Here is a 23,890-nt window from a genome sequence, read left to right on the forward strand (position 1 = left end):
ACTCAGATATTAAAATGTCCTAGAAGATTTTGAACTTCTGTTTGCTGACTGAAACAGATTATTTTAGAAATATCACAACCTGACTCTTTTGGCCCAGTGTAAATGCAATAGCTGTTTTATTAAAGGCTTGATTCTGTCCCCTATATTGATTGTGGAGTAAGCTACTACTCATCTTGAGTAAGTGTGGCAGAATCTGATCTGAAATGGATATAGGATTGTATTTGAGGAGGAAATGGTCAAGCATTATTTTTGCCTTAAGCTTTGCTTGATTTTTTTTAATTGTAGTTAGTTTGTTCGTTTTGTTTATTTTACTTCCTCATTCCCTTTCCTCAATTTCTTCCTGGTTAAAAGAGCAGAATTGACATCATTGCCTTGGTGTGTCACAGTTGCTTTAGCTATTCGCTTCTTGGGAGACTCTTCGTAAAGAGACTACCATGCTTATCCATTTTGAAGTTTCCACTTTAAATCTGAATGGGAAATTACAGGTTCTCATTTTGGGTGAGGAGAACTGTAAAAAGCTTGTGTTCTTTGTTCTGAATGTAAGTAGGCACTGTTAGCCTCACTTAGGACCCCCATATTATTTTCCTTAAGGTTTTTCATGGCAAAAATGTATTCACACACACACACACACACACCTCTTTCTATATAGTATTCTAGGTGCTTTACAATAAGCATGAAGACAAGCTCCATCCTCCAAAGGGTGTTCAGTGCAAGTAGCTGAAGTTTTAAAAAGAGAGGGAGAGAGAAAAAAAATGAAATAGCCATTGTGGCTCACCATATATGACGGCTTTTGGAGAAGAGGAGCAGTTACTAGTTGTGACTGTGTCTGTTCTGTTTTAGTCCTTTGCCCCTGCTAGGTCTGGCAATCAGGACTACTCTGACACGTTTTTTTCCCCCCTCGACCAATGCAATGGGGATAAATTAATATTTTTAAAAGTGGTGGGGGGAAGTAGTCTTAAAGTGTGCCACTAATGTGTACAAGCAGCACTATAGCTTTGTGTAGGTCTGAAGCCAGAAGAACTCACATTCTTTTCTTTTAGTATGTGACTTCTACACTGATTTATTGAAACGGGTATGTTGAGGGAAATCCTGGCCTTCATATTTAAAGAGAAAAATTGTTTTTAACTTGATTCAGTTTTGGGAGCGCTCATATGAGGTTGGCTTAATATTTGAATTTCCTTAATATTCTGTTAAATGTATAAATGTGATCAGCTGGTTAAACAATGCATATATTCTTTTTTAACATCTACTTTCTCAACGACTGAAACTGAAGTCTTACATTTGATGCTCTCTTTGAGTTTACAGATCTAGTGTATCAAATTTAATCTTAAGTATTCTAATCTATTTCACTAGCTTCACCTGAGGGGACTGGAGACATCCCTGAAAAACCACTGCAGATATGCTTGAAAAATAATGATTTTGAATTGGCTTATTTGCTGCTGAGCCATGGTGCAGATACTCGGAGTGTTTCTATTGTTGAAGGTGATACTCCTTTGCATGCTGCAGTCTCCATCTGCTTAGATAAAAGTGGTGAGTCTTTCTTTTGGTGCGCAGGTCCACCTAAACGTTTATTTTATTCTGATTTATTTTTAGGAAGGAAGCTTTATTATTTCTACTTCTACACCTGCATAATGAGTAATATTGTATAGGAACCAAAAAAAGTGAAGGGTCAGAGAAGGAAGAGAAATGTTGAAAACTGAGTTACAACTGTTGAGTCTCCAGAATTTGCCCCATAATTTCCTTAAGTTCTTTACTCTATTTTTATTCAGTCCTTACCCAAGCTAAGCATTCATTGACTTCAGTGGGAGCTTTGCCTGAATAGGGACAGAATAAAAACTGAGTAAAACACTTTAGAGCTTGGTCCAAAAGAAATTAGTATAAATTAAATAGTACAGATTATTTAATATTATTTTATATTGTGTTTATATATTGATTTTCAGAAAGCCTTTGACAGGGTTCCTCACCAAAGGCTTTTAAGCAAAGTAAACTGTCAGTGGATAAGAGGGAAGGTCCTCTCGTGGATCGGTAACTGGTTAAAAGACAGAAAACAAAGGGTACGAATAACTGGTCATTCTCAAATGGAGAGAGGTAAATAATGCTGTTCCCCAAGGATCTGTACTGGGACCAGTGCTGTTCAACATATTCATAAATGATCTGGGGAAAAAGGGGTAAACAGTGAGGTGGCAAAATTTGCAGACGATGCAAAGTTACTGAAGATAGTTAAGTCCAAAAAGAGTTACAGAGATCTCACAAAACTGGGTGATGGGGCAACAAAAGGGCAGATGAAAATGCAAAGTAACGTGCATTAGAAAATATCCCTGTTATACATACAAAATGATGGTGTCTAAATTAGCTGCTATTCAAGAAGGAGATCTTGGAGTCATTGTGAATAGTTCTCTGAAAACATCTGATCAGTGTGTAGCGGCCGTCCAAAAAAACCAAAACAAAACAAAAAAAACCCCAAAACAAAAGACACCCTAGCAGAGTGTTAGGAATCATTAGGAAAAGGATAGATAATAAAACAGAAAATATCATAATGTCACTATATAAATCCATGCGCCCACACCTTGAATACTGCATGCGGTTCTGGTCACCCCATCTCTATAAAGATATATTAGGATTGGGAAAAGGTACAGAGAAGGGCAACAAAAATTATTAGGGGTATGGAACAGCTTCCAAATGAGAAGAAATTAAAAAGACGGGGACTTTTCAGCTTGGAAAAGAGACAACTACGATGGGATATGATAGAGGTCTATAAAATCTTGGTTGGTGTGGAGAAAGTGAATAAGGAAGTGTTGTTGTTTACTCCTTCACATAATGCAAGAACCAGGGGTCACCCACTGAAATAATAGGCAGCAGGTTTAAAATGAACAAAAGGAAATATTACTTCACACCATTCCCTGACAACAAGTTCCACTGTGTGTGTGTGTGTGAAGGCCAAAACTATAACAGGGTTCAAAAAAGAACTAAATAAGTTCATGGAGGATAAGTCTATCAGTAGCTATTAGCCAAGATGCTCAGGGACACAACACCATGCTCTAGGCGTCCCTAAATCTTTGACTGCCAGAAGATGGGACTGGATGACCAGGGATCGACCACTCAATAAATTGCCCTGTTCTGTTCATTCCCTCTGAAGCATTTGGCATTGGCCATTGTTGGAAGGCAGGATACTGGGCTAGATGGACCATTGGTCTGACCCAGTATGGCCCTTCTTATGTTCAGATAAACTGTCAAGTTGGGTTCAAAATTCAGGTTTTGTATAAAAATGGTTTTGTAAATCCAAAGGATTAAAGCAATGTCTTTATTGAAGTTTTTCTTACAATTGTGTACATTTTTTTAAGATGAAAATGATCAATAATTTGGCTGTCATGCTATAGCCAGGGTTTACAATGTAGAATTTTTTTTTTCATGTATACTCAAATTGCCACATGACTAAGACTAAAAACGCTGTAGAATATCTGATGTCTCTAATCTTCTGGAGGGCATATAGATGGCTCAGGAAAGTTCAGCTTTGTGAATGTGGTTTGAAGTTGGACCCAGTTTATAGTGACCAAATGCTACCAACATCAGATGTTGTTGGGTGACCTATTGAAACGAACATAGTTCCTTACCAAGCTGACAAATGTCCAACGTCAGAAACATCAAAAGAGCTGGCACTTTTGTTGGCAGTTGCATGGGGAGAAGCTGTTAATTGAGCAGACATGGAGACTAAACAAGTCTTTCACCCGAGAAGATTAAAAGAGAAATTCAGCACAATGGTGGGGGGAATGTGGCAAATCTTCTGTTGCCTTTGCTGCTATTGTCTCTTTTTCTGAAATAGCCCTAAAAAACGATGTTTTCTATCAAAACGAGGTGTTTTAGAAGCAGTAAATTCACTTTATTATTTGAAAGGACACTTATTTTCAGTTAATAGCAGCAAAGAGATTAGTAATATAGATTTTTCTGGTTCTCAGGAGAAAGTATATTTAAGTTTGTGATTTGTTGTTATATTTCTTTCAGATGACATTGGTTTACGCTTTCTGAACTATCTACTGGATCTCTATGGTTCAAACCCATCCGTTTTCCCACACCTTAATCCAAACAGCCAAGATAAGAATGGAAATACAGTGATGCATATTATATTTCAGAAAGCACAGACAAAGCAGGTTAAGAAAATAATGGATTTGTTAGCAAAGTTTGACATTAACTTTAACTTGAAAAATAAATTAGGAAAAGATGTGAGGCACAGAATAAAAAAAAATGACCCTCGGCTACTCACCTGGAATACAGCTGTGTCAGAGAAAAGGAAGTACCGGCAAGATACAGTAGGGCAACTAGTTAAGCTGCCTAAATCCATTCCAGTCTATAACACATCACAGCCAAAAAGCACAGCTCATTCATCATCTGCATCTGTCTGGAGAGCATCACCTGGCAACTCAGCACCTGCTAATACAGATCCAGTTCCTGATACCTGGGAAGAAGCAGACGATGCTCAGTTGACAAAGCAAGAAACTGGAGAAGTAAATAAGCCCTTAACTTTGCGGGAAAGCCTAGTGAAAGCAATCACAGATTTAATCCAGCATCTTCAGTTGGGTGACAACCCGATAGAGGATAATTCTCAGGTACCAAACCCATCTTCAGCACTAACCAGTGTTGAAGGTAAAAAGAGCGAGCCCCAGCAAACCTGTGGATATGAGAGTTTGGCTCACAGTAAAGGAGAGGGTGCTGACTCTGAGAAAGTGGAGGATACTGAGAAGGAGTGTGATGAATCTGACATGCCTATGCCTAATGGCATAGGTGAAGAAACAGTGGAAGTTAATGGGCAGATTCAGGACATTGAGGCATATATTCAGGACTTTGATAACATGACATGGGAAATAGAGTGCACTTCTGAAATGCTGAAGAAGCTAGGCAGCAAAGCTGTACCTCATTATATGAAAAAGAAAATTATACTGGCAATTCAGCAGCTTGGAAATGGAGAATGGACCCAGGGCCTCCAAAAGCGGCTAAAACATTTGAAAGCTGATATTCAGCTGTATGAAGCTAAGCTGGACAAAGGAGCAAGGATGTTATGGGAGCTTGCAATAGACTTTTCTCCCCGTTGCAGTGAGGCTGCAGAAAAGATTATAGAGACAGAACAGTCTATACATCCTCTAGAGAAATCTGGGAGAGTTTACACTGAAATCATTAGAATATGGGACATTGTTCTTGATCATTGCAAACTCGACCGTGCTATCAGCACTATATGTACTGCATACAACCGTGGCTTGTCGTGCATCTTGAGGAAAAAACTCAAGGGTATAAGTAAAATCAAGCAATCTTCTAACTTGAAAACGCAAAAGCGCATTCCTCGTTGTTATGTTGAAGACACAGAGGCAGAAAAAACAAAAGAACACATCATACCTGAATACTTCCCTCCAGCCAGTGCAGTGGAAACGGAATATAATGTAATGAAATTTCACAGCTTCAGTACTAACATGGCACTTAACATCATAAATGATATGAATTCTGCTGTTGAATACCCCTTCAGAGTTGGTGAGTTAGAGTATGCAGTGATTGACCTCAGTCCCAAACCCATGGAGCCAATAATCTTAATTGGACGGAGTGGAACAGGAAAGACTACTTGTTGCTTATATAGACTATGGAAGAAATTCCATTCTTACTGGGAGAAAGCACAGCTGGCAGGAGCCCCTTTGCTGGTTAGACAAATGTGGCAGAGAAGAAAGTTTGAAATTGAATCTGAAAAAAGTGCAGGGGAGGAAGAAGATAATGAAAAGCAACACAACAATGACTCCAGTGAGTCAATTGAGTTGGAAAGCATAGATGATGAACAAGATGATGAAGGTGAACAATATTCAAGTGCAGATGACACTGAATTGAATTTATTAGGTGACTGTGAAGAGGAGGAAGAGCATAGCACAGAAGAATCGGACAACTTGGAACACTTGCATCAAATCTTCGTTACTAAAAATCATGTTCTGTGCCAAGAGGTTCAGAGGAATTTTATCGAGCTCAGTAAGTCTTCTAAGTCAACAAGTCATTTCCAGCCACTTGAGTCAAATGTTTACAAGCTACAAGATGTTAAAGATGAAAATTTCCCATTGTATGTCACCTCAAAACAGTTGTTACTTTTACTTGATGCATCCATGCCTGATCCATTTTTTCTTAGGAATGAAGATGGAAGTCTTAAAAGAACCATTGTTGGTTGGTCCACTCAAGAAGATTTGGTCATACCAAATTGGCAAGAGGAGGAGGAAGAAAGTAACGCTGAAGTAGAATATGGTGAGGATGAAAAGGCTGCCGAAGCTCACTCAAGAGAAAATGATCCTCGAGTTTTCGTGACTTATGATGTGTTTGCTAATGAAATGTGGCCAAAAATGATGAAAGGCAAGAACTCCTATAACCCTGCATTGGTTTGGAAAGAAATAAAATCTTTTTTGAAAGGGTCTTTTGAAGCGCTAAGTTGTCCCCAGGGTAAACTTACAGAAGAAGAGTACAAAAAACTAGGGCGGAAGAGATCACCAAACTTCAAGGAAGACCGGAGTGAAATCTATCGTCTCTTTTGTCTTTATCAGCAAATAAGGTCACAAAGAGGTTACTTTGATGAAGAAGATGTCCTATACAATTTATCTCAAAGACTCTCTAAGCTTGAGGATCTACCATGGTCTGTCCATGAGCTTTATGGTGATGAGATTCAAGACTTCACTCAAGCTGAGCTAGCGCTGTTAATGAAATGCATCAATGACCCTAATGCAATGTTCCTTACTGGTGACACTGCACAAAGCATAATGAAGGGAGTTGCTTTTCGTTTTAGTGATTTGAGGTCACTGTTCCACTATGCCAGCAAGAACTCAGTTGACAAGAAGCAATGTGTTGTTAGAAAACCTAAAAGGATATATCAGCTGTATCAGAACTACAGATCTCATTCAGGTAGAGAAATTACCATATTATGTTTTGGGGACAAGATCTTCAAAAGGCAGTCGTGATTGTGGATGTCTTAATATTTCGGTGCTCAACCATGAGATACTTTTTAAAGGGAACTGATTTTCAGACGGCAGGTGCTCAGCGCTTTCGGAAAATCAGATCCCTTTAAGGTATCCTGAGTTGGGCACCCAAAAATGGAGCCTCCTAAAATCACCAGTCACTCTTGAAAGTCTTTCCCTCCCTGAATGTTTTGTTCGTATATGACCCATTTAGGATGAATTTTTTAAAAATGTTTTTGTCTTAAATTGCTGTTTCCACACCTCCCGAAATTCACAATTTTGAGGACAAGTGGTCTACTTCTGCTCTTGACGTTTTTTTTTCACATTTCTAACTTTCGCTTCTTACATAAGTCTTTGCTTAGTCTCGTAGCCTGTGTTTTGATTTGTGGTGGCCCTGCAAATCAGAGATGCTCAAATTGTATCCTACAGCTGCTGTCTCCTCCTAATCACAATCTTAATTCTGGCTTTTCCAGATTCTGTGCAATCTGAATAATGTTCATTTTTATTATAGTTTGTGTGAGATATATATTACGTTTGTAATATGTATTTTTGATCATCACAGGAATTCTACATCTGGCCTCGGGGGTGGTTGATTTACTTCAGCACTATTTCCCAGAATCTTTTGATCGTCTTCCTAGGGATACTGGCCTCTTTGACGGACCTAAACCTACTGTCTTAGAGTCTTGCAGTGTTAGTGACTTGGCAATTTTACTGAGAGGCAACAAAAGAAAAACACAACCAATTGAATTTGGAGCACATCAGGTTTGTTTTACTTTTTTATATGGTGTTTTATGTAGAGTTTTTTGGTTTGTGGCCAAATGTAATGGCACAATCCACTTTTTTCTTAAGGACCAATCCCCTGACTGCTTGCAACATTCTTTTGGTGTCCATATTGCTCCCTGATAAATTATAATGTACAAATTCAAGACTTACCTTTCTCATTTCTGCTTCAGAACCTTTTTAAACAGTATATTTGACTTTCTTTCATTGTAATTTCTGCAAAATCCTGACCCACTTTTCAGATTTTTCTCTTCCATCAATTCTCCATCTGTCTCATAATAATAGGTAGTGTGTCACTGTTCTGGCAGCTAGAAAGCAGCTTAGCATCCCCTTTTCTGGAACGTGCTGAAGTATCCACAGAGTTAACAGAGTTTTAATACTACATTGATACCAACTGTAGTCTACTTCTTAGATGACTTTGCATTGCAATAACTAATTGCTCATTCTCCACCCTCTAAATGAAATATGTTGTCATTTTGATTCATGTGTCACTAATGCATTTATGTTTTGGCAGGTGATATTAGTAGCAAATGAAATGGTGAAGGATAAGATTCCCGAGGAACTTAGTTTAGCACTTGTGCTAACAATTTATGAAGCAAAGGGCTTGGAATTTGATGATGTCCTCCTTTACAACTTTTTCACAGATTCTGAGGTATTTAATTGCACTTTATTTTCCACTTTTTCTTCTTCCCTGTTGGTCTAAAGTTGGTCTAACTGTCCTAGCTGAGGAAATATACAGTTCTCTCTAGAGACAGTCAGTTCCACTACAGAATAGGACTCAGGGCTCACTGGTAAGCAAATTGAGCTGCTGCTCGCCCATCCCTACATGGGTTGCTGCATCTTCTGTTATCCTGGCTTATTTCTGGTATTTATTTTTCTAATTTTAAAAGTTTTCTGTGATATGAGCTGGGTTCAGGAAAGTGACGGACCAGCAGTATAGGCCAGAGCAGTATAGGCTAGAACTCCTGGTTCTTAACTAGGAGTACACATACCCCAGGGGGTACAAAAAGGTCTTCCAGAGGGTACATCAACTCATCTAAAGATTTGCCTAGTTTTACAATAGGCTACATAAAAAGCACTAGCCAGATCAGTACAAATGAAAATTTCATACATACAATGCCTTGTTTATACTGCTTTATAGACTATACGCTGAAATGTAAGTAAAATATTTGTATCAAGTAAAAAATTGATTAATTTCATAATTATATGGTAAAAATGAGAAAATAAACAATTTTTCAGTAATAGTATGCTGTGACATTTTTGTATTGTATTTGTATTTATATCTGATTTTGTAAGCAAGTAGTTTTTAAGTGAGATGTAACTTGGGGTACAGAAGACAAATCAGGCTCCTGAAAGGGATACAGTAGTCTGAAAAGGTTGCGAACCACTGGGCTAGTGCTAGGTATACTCTGCACTTCTTGAGCTTTTTAACATAGCTCTGCTAATATACCTCCCTCCTGAAGAGTGATCCTCCTGTCATTTTTATGCTGTTTTGAATCAGGAGTAATGCCATTGACTAGCAGTTAAAACAGCATAAGTGAGAGGAGAATCAGCCCCTGAATCTTTAGCATCCATAAGTCAAATCTCTGGTTTCTCTTAAAGAGAGAGCCATCTGTATGATGGTTTTGCACTGTTCACAGAAGTCTGGTAAAAAGTTAGGATGAGTCCTCTTTAATGAGGCAGAATTTGGATACAAGTCTTCAGAGTGAGAAACTATTTTGTTAATTGACTTTGCCATGTAGGCCTCATGTTTTGAGGTATGAATATAAAAAAAATCTTAAAAGTTAATTGTTCTATCATTTTTTTTTTTGCACTCGAACATAAAATGATTTTGACTTAAAAAATTACAATTAGCAAGAGATGCAATAATACCTATCTTTTTTTCATAAAGACTTTTTAATTTGATTACTCAAGGTTGTGATTGCAACAAGCATGAGTTCATGACTACACCAGTCTTAACTTTTGTTTTCTTGACTTTTTCAGTTTTGTGCCACAAATTTGACATTATTGGAAGTGTTTCATTTAATAAAGCAGCAGAAAAATAGAAAAGATGCAATAATAATAAATAAAAGATGCAATAATTTAAAAGCCGCAGAAAAGATAGTTAGTAAAGATCTAACCTTTTAATTGAGAATGATGTATGGTATTTCTACAAATTAAGGCCCCAATCCACAACTTTTAGGATATAGGTAGATTGCCGCATGCAAAATCTTGTGTGTGTGCATGTGTTTTTAAAATATATATTACGTCTGTACGTATATGTAGGCACTGGTATGCAGTAGATTCGGCTAACCTGAAATCTTTGTATGTTTCTCAAATTACAGGCTTACAAAGAGTGGAAGATCATTTCTTCTTTTACCTCTTCCTCTGATTCACTAGGAGAAAGCAAGCTGGTGATTGAAACACCTTTAGAGAAAAATATTGCTACTCAAAGCAGATCTCCTGTGCTTAATCCAGAAATGTACAAGGTGATACACTGTCTGGTTTTTTTAATAACACATTGCTTAGAAACAGCAAGCCCACATTAAACTATATAAGAAAAATCTCAAAATTCAAGGAAGACTCCTAGTAAATCTTATTTAGCATTTTCATGTATAACAGTTCTTCCAGTCAATATAGCAATATTACATATTGTAATTAATTAATCCCTGATCTATCAATATTTTTTCTTTTTTTCTGGCTTTTACTGAACACGTGATTTTGATTTGCTTTGTTCTTGGGATGATTTAGAAGTTCGTATGTTTTTGAACATATAGCAGGTGGGACAGCAAAGATCTTTTTATATAGTTAGCTCTTAGTTGTAGTTATGGTTAAAAAATGAATTAAGAATTAGGGACTAATTGACCTCTGTGTTGTTCCAGTCTTATACCGTTGTAACTATTAAAAAAGCAAACAAGTTACATGAGGAATGCAGTAGTGAACCAGACTCTTTAATACCAGATTTTTCGAAATTGCATGTTTAGTTTGTACTTGAAATGTCATAATTGTGTGCAAAAAATAAATGACTTCATTTGTAAATGTTTTTTAGAAATAAAACTGACTCTTTATATATGGAAATATCTAATTTGCAATACAAGTAATTGCACACAAATTAGATTCAAAATTGCACAAGCATTTTTGCAGGCATACTTCAAAATCAGGCCCTTAATATTTAAAGTGGCTTATTTTAAGAACTTTACTTTAAATAGTTAATTCTGTATGTACTCATAGCATTTCTTTTACCATGCACTCATATAATTTCCTGCACATATGTCATTTGTCTTTTTAATCACTCTATCCTAGATGCTCAATGGAGAGCTGAAGCAACTGTACACTGCCATTACAAGAGCCAGGGTCAATCTTTGGATCTTTGATGAAAACAGTGACAAGCGGGCCCCGGCTTTTAAATATTTCATCAAAAGGGAATTTGTTCAGGTTGTCAAAATAGATGAAAACAAAGGTAAAAGCTACATCAAAACTTCCTATAAAAACTCTGAAAACAAGATAATCCACTAAATGTTTGTTGTTTTAGCAAATATTTCTAGCTTTTGAATTATCATAATATTCAAATAATATGAAGAATGGGGTGTGAGTGTGTGTTTGCTTGTCTCTGCTGTTGTACATTGAAGAGTAAAATACTATATTTTTTACTCAGTCCTTGCTCAAGCAAATTCCATTTGATTTTAGTGAGAGTTTTGCTTGCTAAACTGAGACAATGAGATGTCTCACAAACATTGTAGATCTTTTAGTGCTCTAAAAGATCTACAATGTTTGTGAGACATCTCATTGTTATCATCTTTCCTGTACAAGTGAGGAAGGTATGCAACCAACCCATAAACACTATGAATATTGATTATGAAAAACCGTCTCAGTTAAATCAATCTTGTTGTTCTTAGCAAATGAAAGAACCTATTTATTATTAAGGGACAATAAGGTGATTCTAATCTTCGTTGCCTGTGTAGTAATTTAAAATTTTTAGAGGAGGCCTTTTAAAATAAAACTTGAATTGTCCATTTTAAATGTAAGTTTAAAAAAAAGGAAAAATCTACTTTTACCCCCTGGGCATGATCAGTTTATTTGAGCATAAATCATGGGGATTTTGGAATACTGTAAAATTATGATAATCCTTAGCGTTGACATATATTAAGTGTCTTCTCTTATACCACACCACTAACATAAAATAACTATCTTCGCTCTTCTCCACTACCCAGATCTTGATGATAGTATGTTTGTTAAAACTTCAACCCCAGAAGAATGGATTGCACAAGGAGAATACTATGCTAAGCATCAGTGTTGGAAGGTAAAGGCATATGTTTGTCTGAGATAAGTTATGTTATCTCAGTTCTGAGACCCTGTTTTCGTTGTACCTATAAAAGTCACTTTAGAATCGTTTGGCTGTTTTACAGTAACAAAAATATGAGTCAGTTGGAAGTTGTGACTTTGAACCATTTAAAATTCTATTTCAGTAAACATTCTTATAGGCAAGTCACTCAATTTCTTGGAAGCATAATGATCTGGGTGATGAGCCCAGAGCCTTTTAAGGTCACAGTGTGATTTATGTCTGTATCTAATTAATCTCTTTCTAGCAGTAATATCTGAGAACCAAAGGATTTTGCTGCAATACAAAAGTCCATATAAAATATTAAGTAATAAAAAATGAAACCATCATTTTAAAGTGTGCACAGTATTATTAAAGAGGCTTGTTAGAACTCTTGACTTTTAAAGTCTATTATTTGCGAGATTACTAGCTAATATCATCCAAATTGTGTCTGTCTGGTCCGTTGATAGTGTGGAAATGTTCTGACTATTTCTCAGGTAAAAAAAATTCTATGGAAGCACAGACTGTGTTCAATTCTCCTGTCATACAGGCCCCAAAAAAAAGGGCTTCCTAATCTGATAGACTGAGTGTTCTGGAAGAAATGGGATTATCTGTATCCAACAGTGATTCCTTAGACCAGTGAGGACGTTAGTGTGAAGGTCCATCCATATCTCTGGCTACTATGGTGGGCTGTAACAAAGGGGATTGACTTAAAGCAAAGGAAAATGTGGGAGACTGTGATAGGGTGGACTAGGTCCGGAGGTCTCCTGCTGCAGGCCTCACAGCCCTGCCTCACCCTGCCCCAGACAAGAGCAGGATAAGACCTCTACGCAGCCTAGAGTGGCTGAAGGGGAGCAGCCAATCAGATGAGTTGCTGGAGTGACCAATCGGGCCAGAAGAGCCATATAAAAGAAAGCAGACACAGAGCAGTCAGTTGCTGTCTGGAGCTTGAAGAGGTAGAACCAGTGCCTGGCTGTATAGAAGAGCACCAGGACCGTGGAGAGCTCACTGCAGGAAGGATTGAGCTCAGGGAAGGCAGGGTGCCTGGCCAGCTGAAAGAGCGGCAGGACCGTGGACAGCTCACTGCAGGGAGAACTGAGCTCAGGGCCTAGCCAGACCAGGCGAGGGTACCGTGATGAGCCCTGCTGGGTTTGGTTGAAGACAGAGGACAGGGAGGGCTGCCAAAAAGGACACCAACTGAGGGTACCAAGGTGGGCCCCTATTGGACTGTTAAAGAAGACAGTGCCTCCGGGAAGGAAGCCTTGGTGCTATGGCTCCATACCAGGGCCGTGAAAAAGAACTAGAGACTCTATATCCTGGATGGGGGACAGTGTGTGTGACTCAGCCAAAGGGCTGAGTCACTGAAGACCCGCTGAACAACCGTTGGCCGAGAGGGAGGGAGGGAAGCAAGCCTGCAAGAGGTGGGTGCCACCCCATTGTCAGAACAAACAGAAAAGCAGGCTCACAGCCAACCAGAAAGGGGGCACCCGCAAGACCTGGGTGCCAACCACGTTACAGAGATCCTTGGAGCTCCCACAAGCATGTGTAGGACTTATCCAAATAGTAACTAGGATTAACTAACAGAAAATATCTTCAACTCTGCCTTTTCCTGTCACAAGAAAAACAGAAATCAAATTCAATTTTTGAACATGAAACAAATTTAGTTTTTTAATACACCATACTCCCTTCATATTTTTGGCTCTACTCTTAACGTGTCTCTTTCACTAATCTTTGGGCAATGAATTATTATTTTAATCTACAGTAAACTGCTGGAAACAAAAATAATGCATGTTTTAGTATAGTGCATATTTGAGAAGTATTTGGATCAGTAATATGTAGTTTTGTAACCTATAACAAAACACTACAAGCATGTATATGTACCCATGTGTTTTTAGCTGCTATACTCCTTTCTTTATAAGTCTGTTCTCTGCTAATCTTTGTTAAAAAATCCTGTAAAGGATTTTCAAATGCCAAGAGTGGTTTGCTTTGTGCTATAAGTGACGTTGTATCTCAGAATGGAACATGACAAACAACAAAGGCATTGGTGGGATAAGACAGACACACTATTGCAGAGTGACTATAAAGTAAATCTCACTAAAATCCTGGTAAAGCCTGTTTTTTTTTCTCTGTCGCTCTGACACTAGAGTATGATAGAATCATAGAAATGTAGGCCTGGAAGTGACTCAATAGGTCATCTAGTTCAGTTGCCTGCACTGAGGCAGGACTAGGTATTATCTCTAGACCATCCCAGACTGGTGTTTGTCTAACCTGTTCTTAAACACCTTCAATGACGGAGATTCCACAGCCTCCCTAGGTAATTTTTTCTAGTGCACAACTGCCCTTACACTTAGGTTAGATATTAGGAAAAACTTCCGATCATTCTTGCTTCAGTTTAAGTCCATTACTACTTGTTCTGTCCTTAGTGGTTAAGGAGAACAATTTATCACCTTCCTCTTTATGACAATCTTTTATCATGTGCCCCCATAGTTTTTCTCCAGATGAAATAAACAGGGTTTTTTTCAGTCTTTCTTCATAGGTCATAGACCTTTAATAATTTTTGTAGCTCTCCTCTGGACTTTCTCCATATCCTTCTTGAAGTGGTGCCCAGAACTGGACACAGTAACTCTAGTTGAGGCCTTATCAGTAAGGCTACAATTCTATCACAGAGGTCACGGAGTCCCTGACTTTCTGGGACCTCCATGAGTACTTCTGGGGCAGGGCTGGAGCAGCTCTCAGCCCAGGGGCTACTGAAGCAGTGGCTGTCAGAACAGCTGACCAGCGGCCAGCTCGGGGGCTGCGGAATAGCTGACTGGAAGCCAGCCCGGGGGGCCACCAGTCAGCCATTCCCAGGGCGGGAGCAGTAGCTGGGGTTGGGTCAGCTCCCCTGGGCCTAGAGTAGCACTAGTCAGCTCCTGCAGGAGCAGCAGCAGGGCTGGAGCAGCTGCAAGCCCTGGCAATGCTCTTTGTGTCCCGTCTCCCTGGGTATTTTTAGTAAAGGTCACGGACAGGTTGCAGGCTTCCATGAATTTTTGTTTATTGCCCATGACCTGTCCATGATTTTTACTAAAAATACCCATGAGAGAATCACAGCCTTACTTATCAGTGCTGAGTAGAGTGGAAGAATTACTTCTCCTGTCTTGCTCACAACACTCCTGCTAATACATCCCCCAATGACGTTTACTTTTTCGCATCAGTATTACATTGTTGACTCATTTGGTTTGTGGTCCACTGTAACCCTCCAGGCCCTATTCTGCAGTATTCCCATTTGGTATTTGTGCGACTGATTATTCCTTCCGAAGTGTAATACTTTGCATTTATCTTTATTGAATTTCCTCCTGTTTATTTCAGACCATTTCTCCAGGTTGTCAGGATTAAATTTCAAAATGATCTTGTCCTCCAAAGCACTTGCTATCCCTCCTAGCTTGGTATCATCCTCAAACTTTATTAGTGAACTCTCTATGCCGTTCTCCAAATCATTTATGAACATGTTGAATAGAACTGGCCCCGGGACAGATTCCTGCAGGACCCCACTAAATACACCCTTCCAACTCAGTTGTGAACCACTGATAATTGGTTGGAAAAGTGTACTCAGAATGTAGTTGTGCACCCACCTTTTAGTAGGTTCATCTAGGCCACATTTTTCCAGGTTGTTTGAGAAGGTCATGTGAGACTGTATCAAAAGCCTTACAAAAGTTGAGCTAATCACTGTAACATACTCAGGGCACAGTCCAGACTAGTGAGTAGCTGTCACGCCTGCCCTTTAATCTCGGGTGCTCTTTACGCTGCTTTGCTGCTGTAGCTTCCAGTTTGGACTGCTCACAAACACCCTCTAGCATGCAAGTCACTCCCAGCTATGTCTGTGTGCACCTGCGGCCTGCCAGTCACACCTAGGCTCTTAGCAGCCCCACCACAGTCCCAGTCACAGATTTTTTTCCTCCTGAAAGGTGTGTTCTGTACTGCCCAGCCCTCTCCTGGACAATACAAGCTTATATAAAGTCCATCATTTCATTAATAGAAATGATATGCACCAAACCTTGTTATCCCAAATGGAGTTTCCCAAACACTTCAGTTCAAACAAACTGAATGAGATAAAACAACAAAACAGGATTATTAACTACAAAGGGAGAGATTTTAAGTGAATACAGGTATTGAGACATAAAAGTCAGAAATAGTTACAAGAAAAATGAAGATAAAATGGAACTTATGCTTAACTTTACACTGAATATTAACGTAGTGTAAGTTTTTTCTCACCATATGCTCTCAGCGGTCTTACTGGCCAAATTTCTTCTACTGAATGGCTGCTTCCTTTGTTCCCTCTGGTGCAGTGAATTGATGGACAGAGAGCGTGAGGAGGCGGGGTGCCTTGGGTTGATTATCTTTTACTTTTTATAATCCTCTTCCCCCTTTTGACAAGCATCTCCAGCTGAGGCACTCTGACACCTCCCAGGATGCCAGGTCAGGCCAACAGGTGGATGCCTCCTAGAGGCGATGCATGCAGGGGCACGCAGGGTCACATCTCCCCCAGGTTGCTGCTTGGCTTGTAGTGAGCATGCTCAGTAACATCTGCTGAAACTAGTGCCCTCACTCTGTCCCCCGATTATTGACAGGTACAGGTAGTCTGATGCCTCCATCCTTCTTAGAAGCAAGTCACCAACCATCATCACCCTCCGTTTCCTCTTGGGAGTGGTGGCCATGATCCTCCCAGCCTTGGAAATTCATGGCTTCTCCTCCTCCCCCAATGGTCTGGGGGAGATTCCTCATCCCTTGTTGCCAGGGCAGCATACCATTTGTTTAAATCTCTATGAATAGAAGGTTGGGAGCAGGGCTGGAGCACTGCCTGTTGCCGAAGTAACCAGCAGCCAGGTTCCTCCCAGTGAAGGAGCCATTTCCTCCTTTCCTTGTGATAGTACTGCAGTCCTCTCCAGCCCGTTGCTTCCTTCATCGTAGAGGTCTTCTTCCGCCTGTGCACACATGCTCCTCAGCCTAGCCACCTCCTCCTGTGGCTTTCCCATATGCTTCCTGGGAGGTTCTGCCAGTAGACACCTTTTCACATTGGATGGTCTTCCCAGCCTGGCTGTCTGTGAGGAGGAAATGCAGGTCACAGTCTCTGCAAATCCATACCAAGACCTGGGTAGAGACATCCATGGTTGGGTTCTCTGTCTGGACACAGGTGCAGGTGGAGGAGCCAGAAGCATTGGTGATGCAGCCTTTCCAAGACGTGCTGATTTGATTTTTCTCCCTCCTACAAGCTCCCTCTCAAACTCTTCTGTTGGCTAGCTCCCCTTGGTCACTTAGCATCTGGCAATTAAGCCCTTCCCTCCTAAGTCAGCCTTTCCTCCTTGTTAACAAACTGGAATGGTGATCACAAGGATGATCAAAGTTCAAAGGGCAGAAGGTTAGTGCCTTGCTAGTGGTCATTCAACTAGCAGGCCTCTGGCCCACACTCTCTCACAATCCCGAACAGATAGTCACCAACAGACCACCACTGTAAATTTTAAGCAAACTGAAAAAAAACCAGACAAGCTTGCCCACTCATGCCAAGAACTAGTGCTCGCTGCTTCTTCAGCAGGGGCTCTCCCTCTCAAAGTCCCCTGTTGTTGTCATAGGACAGTACTGGTATATTAACAGTGTATGTAAACAAATAGTCCCTGTTCTGTGATTTTTGCTCTAGGTTGAACAGATCTTTTTTCATCCTACAGTGATCTAACTGAATAAGTGCTTTTTAGGCAATACCTCCCTAACTTTGTGTGAATTGCTTTGTGCACAGTTTAAACGTTGGAGAATCAGCTTCTAATCTCAGGCAGTGCATATTGCCCATGTATGTTTTGAAAAATCCATTACTTCATGTGTTGAATATTTTTTAACTATATGGTAGTGAATACGGAACATCTGAGTTTAGCCCGGGGCCCATGATGATGCAGGGAAATATGCAAGGAAGGATTTACTGACTTCCACTAATGGGGCTAGTTCCCTGTGACACATCAATTAACTTTTTAGAGTCTGATATAATAGGAATGTATTGTTTGTGTTGCTAATCCACCAGAAATGCTTCTTTCCCTGCTTTCAGGTTAATTGTAAAAACATTCCTAGTTAAAATTGTGCGTGAACTTATTTTGAAGCTTCTCTTTATATTAAAAATGTACTCAAATGCTGTCCCTCCCCTTCCTCCAGGTGCTTTGCTGTTCTTAATGTTTCCCTTGATGTCACTGTAAAATGAAATGTGACACTTTTTTAGGGAAACAGGTTGTTTCACCAAGAAAATTGTATGAATGTGTGATAAGCTTTAAGGGACGCATGCATGCATGCATGCATACATATATGTGCATGTAATTTATCTAATTTCAGGTGGCAGCCAAATGTTACCAAAAAGGAGGAGCAATTGAGAAGGAAAAACTGGCTTTAGCGCATGATGCTGTACTTAATGTGCAGTCAAAGAAAAGCAGCCCCAAGTAAGTGCTGAAATACAACTGTATTTGTTAGTAGTGTTTCTTGGAAAATATAGGGAACAAAGTGTTCTTGTTGATGGAACTGCTGATATACCAGAATTGTGAAAAATAATGTAAAATTGAATTGGTTGTGCATATGTGACCTTTTTTGTTTTAAATAGGGAAAAACAGATGGACTATATGTACCTGGCTAAGACCTATTTGGAATGTGGAGAGCCAAAACTATCCCTGAAATGTCTGATTTACGCAAAAGAATTTCAGCTTTGTGCAGAACTATATGAAAAATTAGGCAAGGTACAAAAATCCTCTTCCCGCTCCCCAACCCAATGTTTAACAGAGTCTGTCTTCTTATGGGGTTTTTAGATCTATTTAGGGATTTTTAAACATCATGGTCCTAGACAGGACACTTTAAAATTTGTGTTCTTTACCTCATTTTAGTATTGGTGAGATTAGATAAATGTTCTTCCACCACATACTGGTAGAGTCATACGTAAAATACTGTGTTTTTCAGGTGGATTGTATGTCCAAGAGCAACATGCATCACAGAAGAGAAATAAGAGCGAAGAGGCGATAGCAGGGACTCTGCATTAATAGATTAGGTTTCTTTACCGTTTCCCACAACGCCAAACAGTAGTCATTCTTGCTTTGCCTTTGTTGGTGTTTCTAACTTGGAAACCTTTATCTCCATACAGTCAAGTGGGTGGGGAAAGGAGGAAAAATTATTTTTGTTTGATAATTGACTAAGACTGAAATTATTACTCGATAGAACTATTCAGGTGATGCTGGCTTCAGCAGTGTATGTGCCAAGTGGACAATTTCTGCCTGAACTGGTCTAACATGAATAACAATCTATAACGCAGAGTTATACAAATGATTATAACTTTACGGTTTAAACCATTGCCTCTGAACTCTATAATCATCCATTTGCTAAAAAAATGCAGAAACAACTCAAATTGTGTGATGGAGTAATGCACCCCAAATATAAACCAGATTGCAACTCCGATATCTCAGTAATTTAAAAAAAAAATAATATTGTGGTTCAAAATAAGAGTTTTCAAACACACTTAGCATTAGCCTAACTTTGCTCTCATTGCAGTCAATGATAAAATTCCCATTGACTTCTGTAGGAGCAGTTAGGCCGCAGGTTGCCCACCACTGACCTATCAGGGTAATTAATCTGAGCCGTGAGATGTTTCGCTGACGTTGACCGTCCGCAGGCACGGCTCCCCACAGCTCCCAGTAGCTCCAGTTCACTGTTCGCGGCCAGTGGGAGCTGGGGGAAGCGTTAGGCCGCAGGGACGCGCTGGCCGCTGCTTCCCGCAGCTCCCGTTGGCTGGGAATGGCGAACCACAGCCACTGGGAGCTGCAGGGGGCCGTGCCTGTGGACGGTCAACATCAGCAAAATGTATCAGCTCGCAATCAGATTACCCTGATGGGCTGCAGGTTGCCCACCACTAAGTTCTGCCAGTGTAGAGCACTTTTGAAAATCCAGTCCCAGTATATATTTTTTTACCTTAATTTCCAATTTCTTGACTTTAAAATGTTTTGAGTTTTTAAAACAATTCACCATTCTAATTATGGTTTTAAATTAATACATTTATATTTACAAACATAAATCTACTTTAACAATTATTATCTGGATGGGAATGGTTATTCATAGAAGATCATAGGAACTGGCTGCATCCATTTCTCTCTCCCTTGTATGGATAAAAATACCATGTTTTTTTCTGTTGGAATTGTTCATATATTTAGACTGCAATATTAATAAGAGTTATTATGGTGCAGATAAAAGATGCTGCGTATTTCTATAAGAGAAGCCAATGCTACCGAGATGCATCCAGATGTTATGAACAAATCCAGGAGTTTGATCTTGCGCTTAAGATGTGTTGCCATGAGGAACTGTATGAGGAAGCAGCTATTTTGGTGGAAAGGTATGTTTGTAAAGAGGATGCTGCAGAGGAAAAAGTCTCCTTTCTTCCTTGTGCTGCTTGAGCATATTAAAGTAGGTTCTCCACAGATTTTGACAAGGTTTTTAATTGGTGACATTACTTTTGCATCAAGATTAAATTCATTTGGTTTATGAGAACTCCCACCAGCTTGAACTGTGAGAGAGAACTTGATTTTTTCCCAGGACTTAGTTCACTCCCTTAACGTCAGCCATGTCAAGTCTTCAGTTCTCCATCTGGACTGGTCTCCTCAACTAGATCCCTAAGGCCGATATCCCAAAGATTCAAGAAAACAACAGATTCATTAACCTTAATGTGGTCCCCTTGTGAGCATACATTATGATAGATTGCTCACAACGGGTATGTCTAAACAGGGATAAAAGACCCTCCACTCTTGCAGGGTCCCAGAATTTGGGCTGCAGCCTGAGCCTGAATTTCTACACAGCAATTTTTCAGCCCCGGAGACAGCGAGCCCTGTGAGTCCAAGTCAGCTGACCAGGTCAGTTGCAGGTTTCTTATCCCTGTGTAGACATAGCCTTAATGAGAAAATTCAATGTTTTGTTTTCTCCTCAATGTCCAGGCCTTTTTTACGGCACACAATTCAAACTCTGCTCTGAAGACAGAATTAATTTCTTCATGGGATTTTTTTATGCTGCTCATCTCTATAAATGTCTGAGTGCTTCAGAAATATTAGGGAATTTATCGTCACAACATTCCTGTAAGACCAGGAAGTGGTATTTTTCCCATTTTTACAGATGGGAAACTGAGGCATGGAGATTACGGTCAAAAGCATCCATTCGTTTTGAGTTCCAAATCTGAGATGATTTGGACCTTTATTTTTCAGAGTATTTATCATTCTGTAGCACTTCATATGTTCAAAGCTCAACTCCCAAAGACTTCAATTGCTGCTGTGAGTTCTCTTAGCACTTCTGCGAGTCAGACACCAGGGTCTCAAGTCAGGCACCCAGAAAATGAGGAGTACATAGCTACCACCTCTGAAGTTTGGTTTAAGTGACTTGCTAGCATCATGTAGAAACGGTTTAGCTGAGGCAGGGAAAAAATCCAATTCTCCAGGGTAGATTCAACTGTGGGATCATCCTTTCTCTTCCTGCAATCTCTTGCGTCATTCACTACACACATTCCAGCTTTGCAAGTTATGAATCAGGGGTCCTAAAGACAACAACCTCCTTCACTATACAACCCTGATTAATTCCCAGAGCAGGACTGTGCACTGAATGACATAGGGGTCTTGTGGAAAACACAATATACAGTCATGTTATTGAGTGCCAAATTAAGCTTGCACAGGTAAGCTTAATTCTTGCTTTTCCTTACTTTTAGTGATTGACTTTGCAACATTGATGACATAAATTGAACACAAAAACCTATGTTAAAATTTCTAGCTTTTTTTTTTAAAAGCAAACCGAAAAAACAAATTCTATCATGTGGCATCATATTGATACCACATAGAATCTTTAGATCCACCACACAGACTTCTGTCTGTTAAGCTAACAGAGTAACTGATAGCAATAGGAGATTGTTATCCTCTATAAAGACTAGAGAGAAAGGGAGCACTTTGCTGATGGGTTTCACAGATATTTGCTGATAGCAGAGGAATGGTGAGATGTATGAAGGCTCTGGAGGGGAGTATGCTCTACTTGGCACAGACCTTCCTGTCCCATCCCTCTAACCTGCCCTTGTCATAGTCCTGTCTTTTCCCCAGCCTGCCTTTCGTCACAGTCCATTTTTCTCATCTAGCCATGCCCAGTCGCCGCCACTCAGGCTTCTCATCCCGGTCCCCACCTCCTTGCCAAGCAACTTCTAGTCTTACCCCTTCATATTACCAGTCCCAGCTTCCCACAACTCCCCGTCTCCTTGCCCATCCAGTTCCCCCTTCCCTTGGCTCCACATCCAGTCTGTCTCTCTCCACCACCTTGGCCTCTACTTACCCATCCCCACTGTCTCCCACTCCCAAACTCTCTCCGTGGTCTCCTTGTTATCTCAGATTCCACCTCTTTCCCTGGCTCCTCAACAGATATGACTCCCCTTCACCTCTCCTCACCCCACTGGTTCTCATTCCCAGTCTCTTTCCTCAGCCAGTCCCAGTGTTCTCCCTCACTCCCCCGGGCTCCTTATTTGACCAGTCTTTCCTCCCACCCCCACCCCACACACATCTGCTATCTCAGAGTCCTTTTTTACCATTTCTCTTCCCAGCTCCCAGTCCCAGTCTCTTTGCCCAACCTGTCACAGCCCCTCCTCCCACCTCATATATTGGGACTCCCAGTCCCAATATTCCTCTCCCCTCACCTCCCAACCTCTAGACTAGTCTCTCCCCTTTACCAGGGACCTTGTCCCTACCACCCACTCCTCGGCAGGTCCAGTTCTTCTTTCCGGTGCATCTGAGTAAGGCAGTTTTCTCCTCCTGCTGGGCTCAGACAACATGGAAGAGTTACTGAGAGCTCAGGGAAGATGGGTTATCTGCTGTCAGTTTAGGTGCCCAGGCCCCTAACTGCAATTGCAGGGAAAGTCCTGCTCAGCCCTGGGCAGGAGCATGCCCAATGTGGACAGAATCTTTGGGGAATTTAGCAGCTAAACTTGATGAAATCCTCTATGCATGTCTGAACTGCAATTTTTCATAACTTGGTTTATAACTGTCCTCTCGGAACTATGCCCCAGTTTGAGCCCCTTCCTGTACCCCAAACCTCTCATCCCCAGCCCTACCCAAGAGCCTTCACCTTCAGCCAGAGCCCTCATCCACCCCAGCCCCGAGCTTCCTCCCACGCTCTGAACCCCTCAGTCCCACCCCCGCCACACATCATCTCCATATTGGTGCACATAACAAAATTAATTCCGCATATGGATGTAAAAAATTAGAGGGAACACTGATGGTGGGGACACTAGACCTTTTCAAAATAAAAGGTTTTCCGGGATGTTTTAGCATGGACAAAACATATTTTTCCCCAGCTTTGCTCTTGGAAATGATTGAACCTTTTTGGCTGAAATTTTCAAATAAAATTCAACCTGAATCAGATACCCAGCATGAAAAATTTCAGCCCAAATGCTTAAAGTTTGGCAGAATTATGAGCAACTGAAAACAGGGTCTTACGATGGGAAGTATTGGGCAACCTTCATGGATACGTAGATAGCAAGGCCAGAAGGTACTATTGAGATTATTTAATCTGACCTCTTATATAACACAGACCATAGAACTCCCCCAAAATAGTTATTAGAGCATATCTTTTAGAAGAAAATCCCATCTAAAATGTGCTAGTGATGGACCTTAATAGGCAGTGCTGCCTAGAACTAGCTCCACCTAGAACCATAGGGTTAGAAGGGACCTCAGGGTCATCTAATTTAGCCCCCTACCAAGATGCAGGATTTGTTGTCTAAACCATCCAAGATGGCTATCCAGCCTCCTTTTGAAATCCTCCAGTGAAGGAGCTTCCACAGTTTAATTCAACA

General features: G+C 40.3%; 1 protein-coding gene across 8 annotated transcripts in view; it reads left to right on the forward strand.

Moving 5' to 3' along the window:
* The window catches only part of TRANK1 (tetratricopeptide repeat and ankyrin repeat containing 1), a 93,404-nt gene that overhangs the window by 59,568 nt on the left and 9,946 nt on the right, over positions 1-23,890 (forward strand). For all 8 annotated transcript variants that reach the window (XM_084620159.1, XM_084620161.1, XM_084620163.1 and 5 more), the window contains 10 exons: positions 1,354-1,530; positions 4,000-6,909; positions 7,525-7,724; positions 8,257-8,394; positions 10,067-10,210; positions 11,025-11,181; positions 11,933-12,021; positions 18,385-18,488; positions 18,647-18,779; positions 20,271-20,416. In XM_084620159.1, coding sequence (XP_084476285.1) covers positions 1,354-1,530; positions 4,000-6,909; positions 7,525-7,724; positions 8,257-8,394; positions 10,067-10,210; positions 11,025-11,181; positions 11,933-12,021; positions 18,385-18,488; positions 18,647-18,779; positions 20,271-20,416 — 4,198 coding nt within the window. The remainder of the gene's footprint in view (positions 1-1,353; positions 1,531-3,999; positions 6,910-7,524; positions 7,725-8,256; positions 8,395-10,066; positions 10,211-11,024; positions 11,182-11,932; positions 12,022-18,384; positions 18,489-18,646; positions 18,780-20,270; positions 20,417-23,890) is intronic.

This window comes from Lepidochelys olivacea, assembly GCF_965140295.1.
Source record: "Lepidochelys olivacea isolate rLepOli2 genome assembly, chromosome: 2".
Taxonomy (NCBI): domain Eukaryota; kingdom Metazoa; phylum Chordata; order Testudines; family Cheloniidae; genus Lepidochelys; species Lepidochelys olivacea.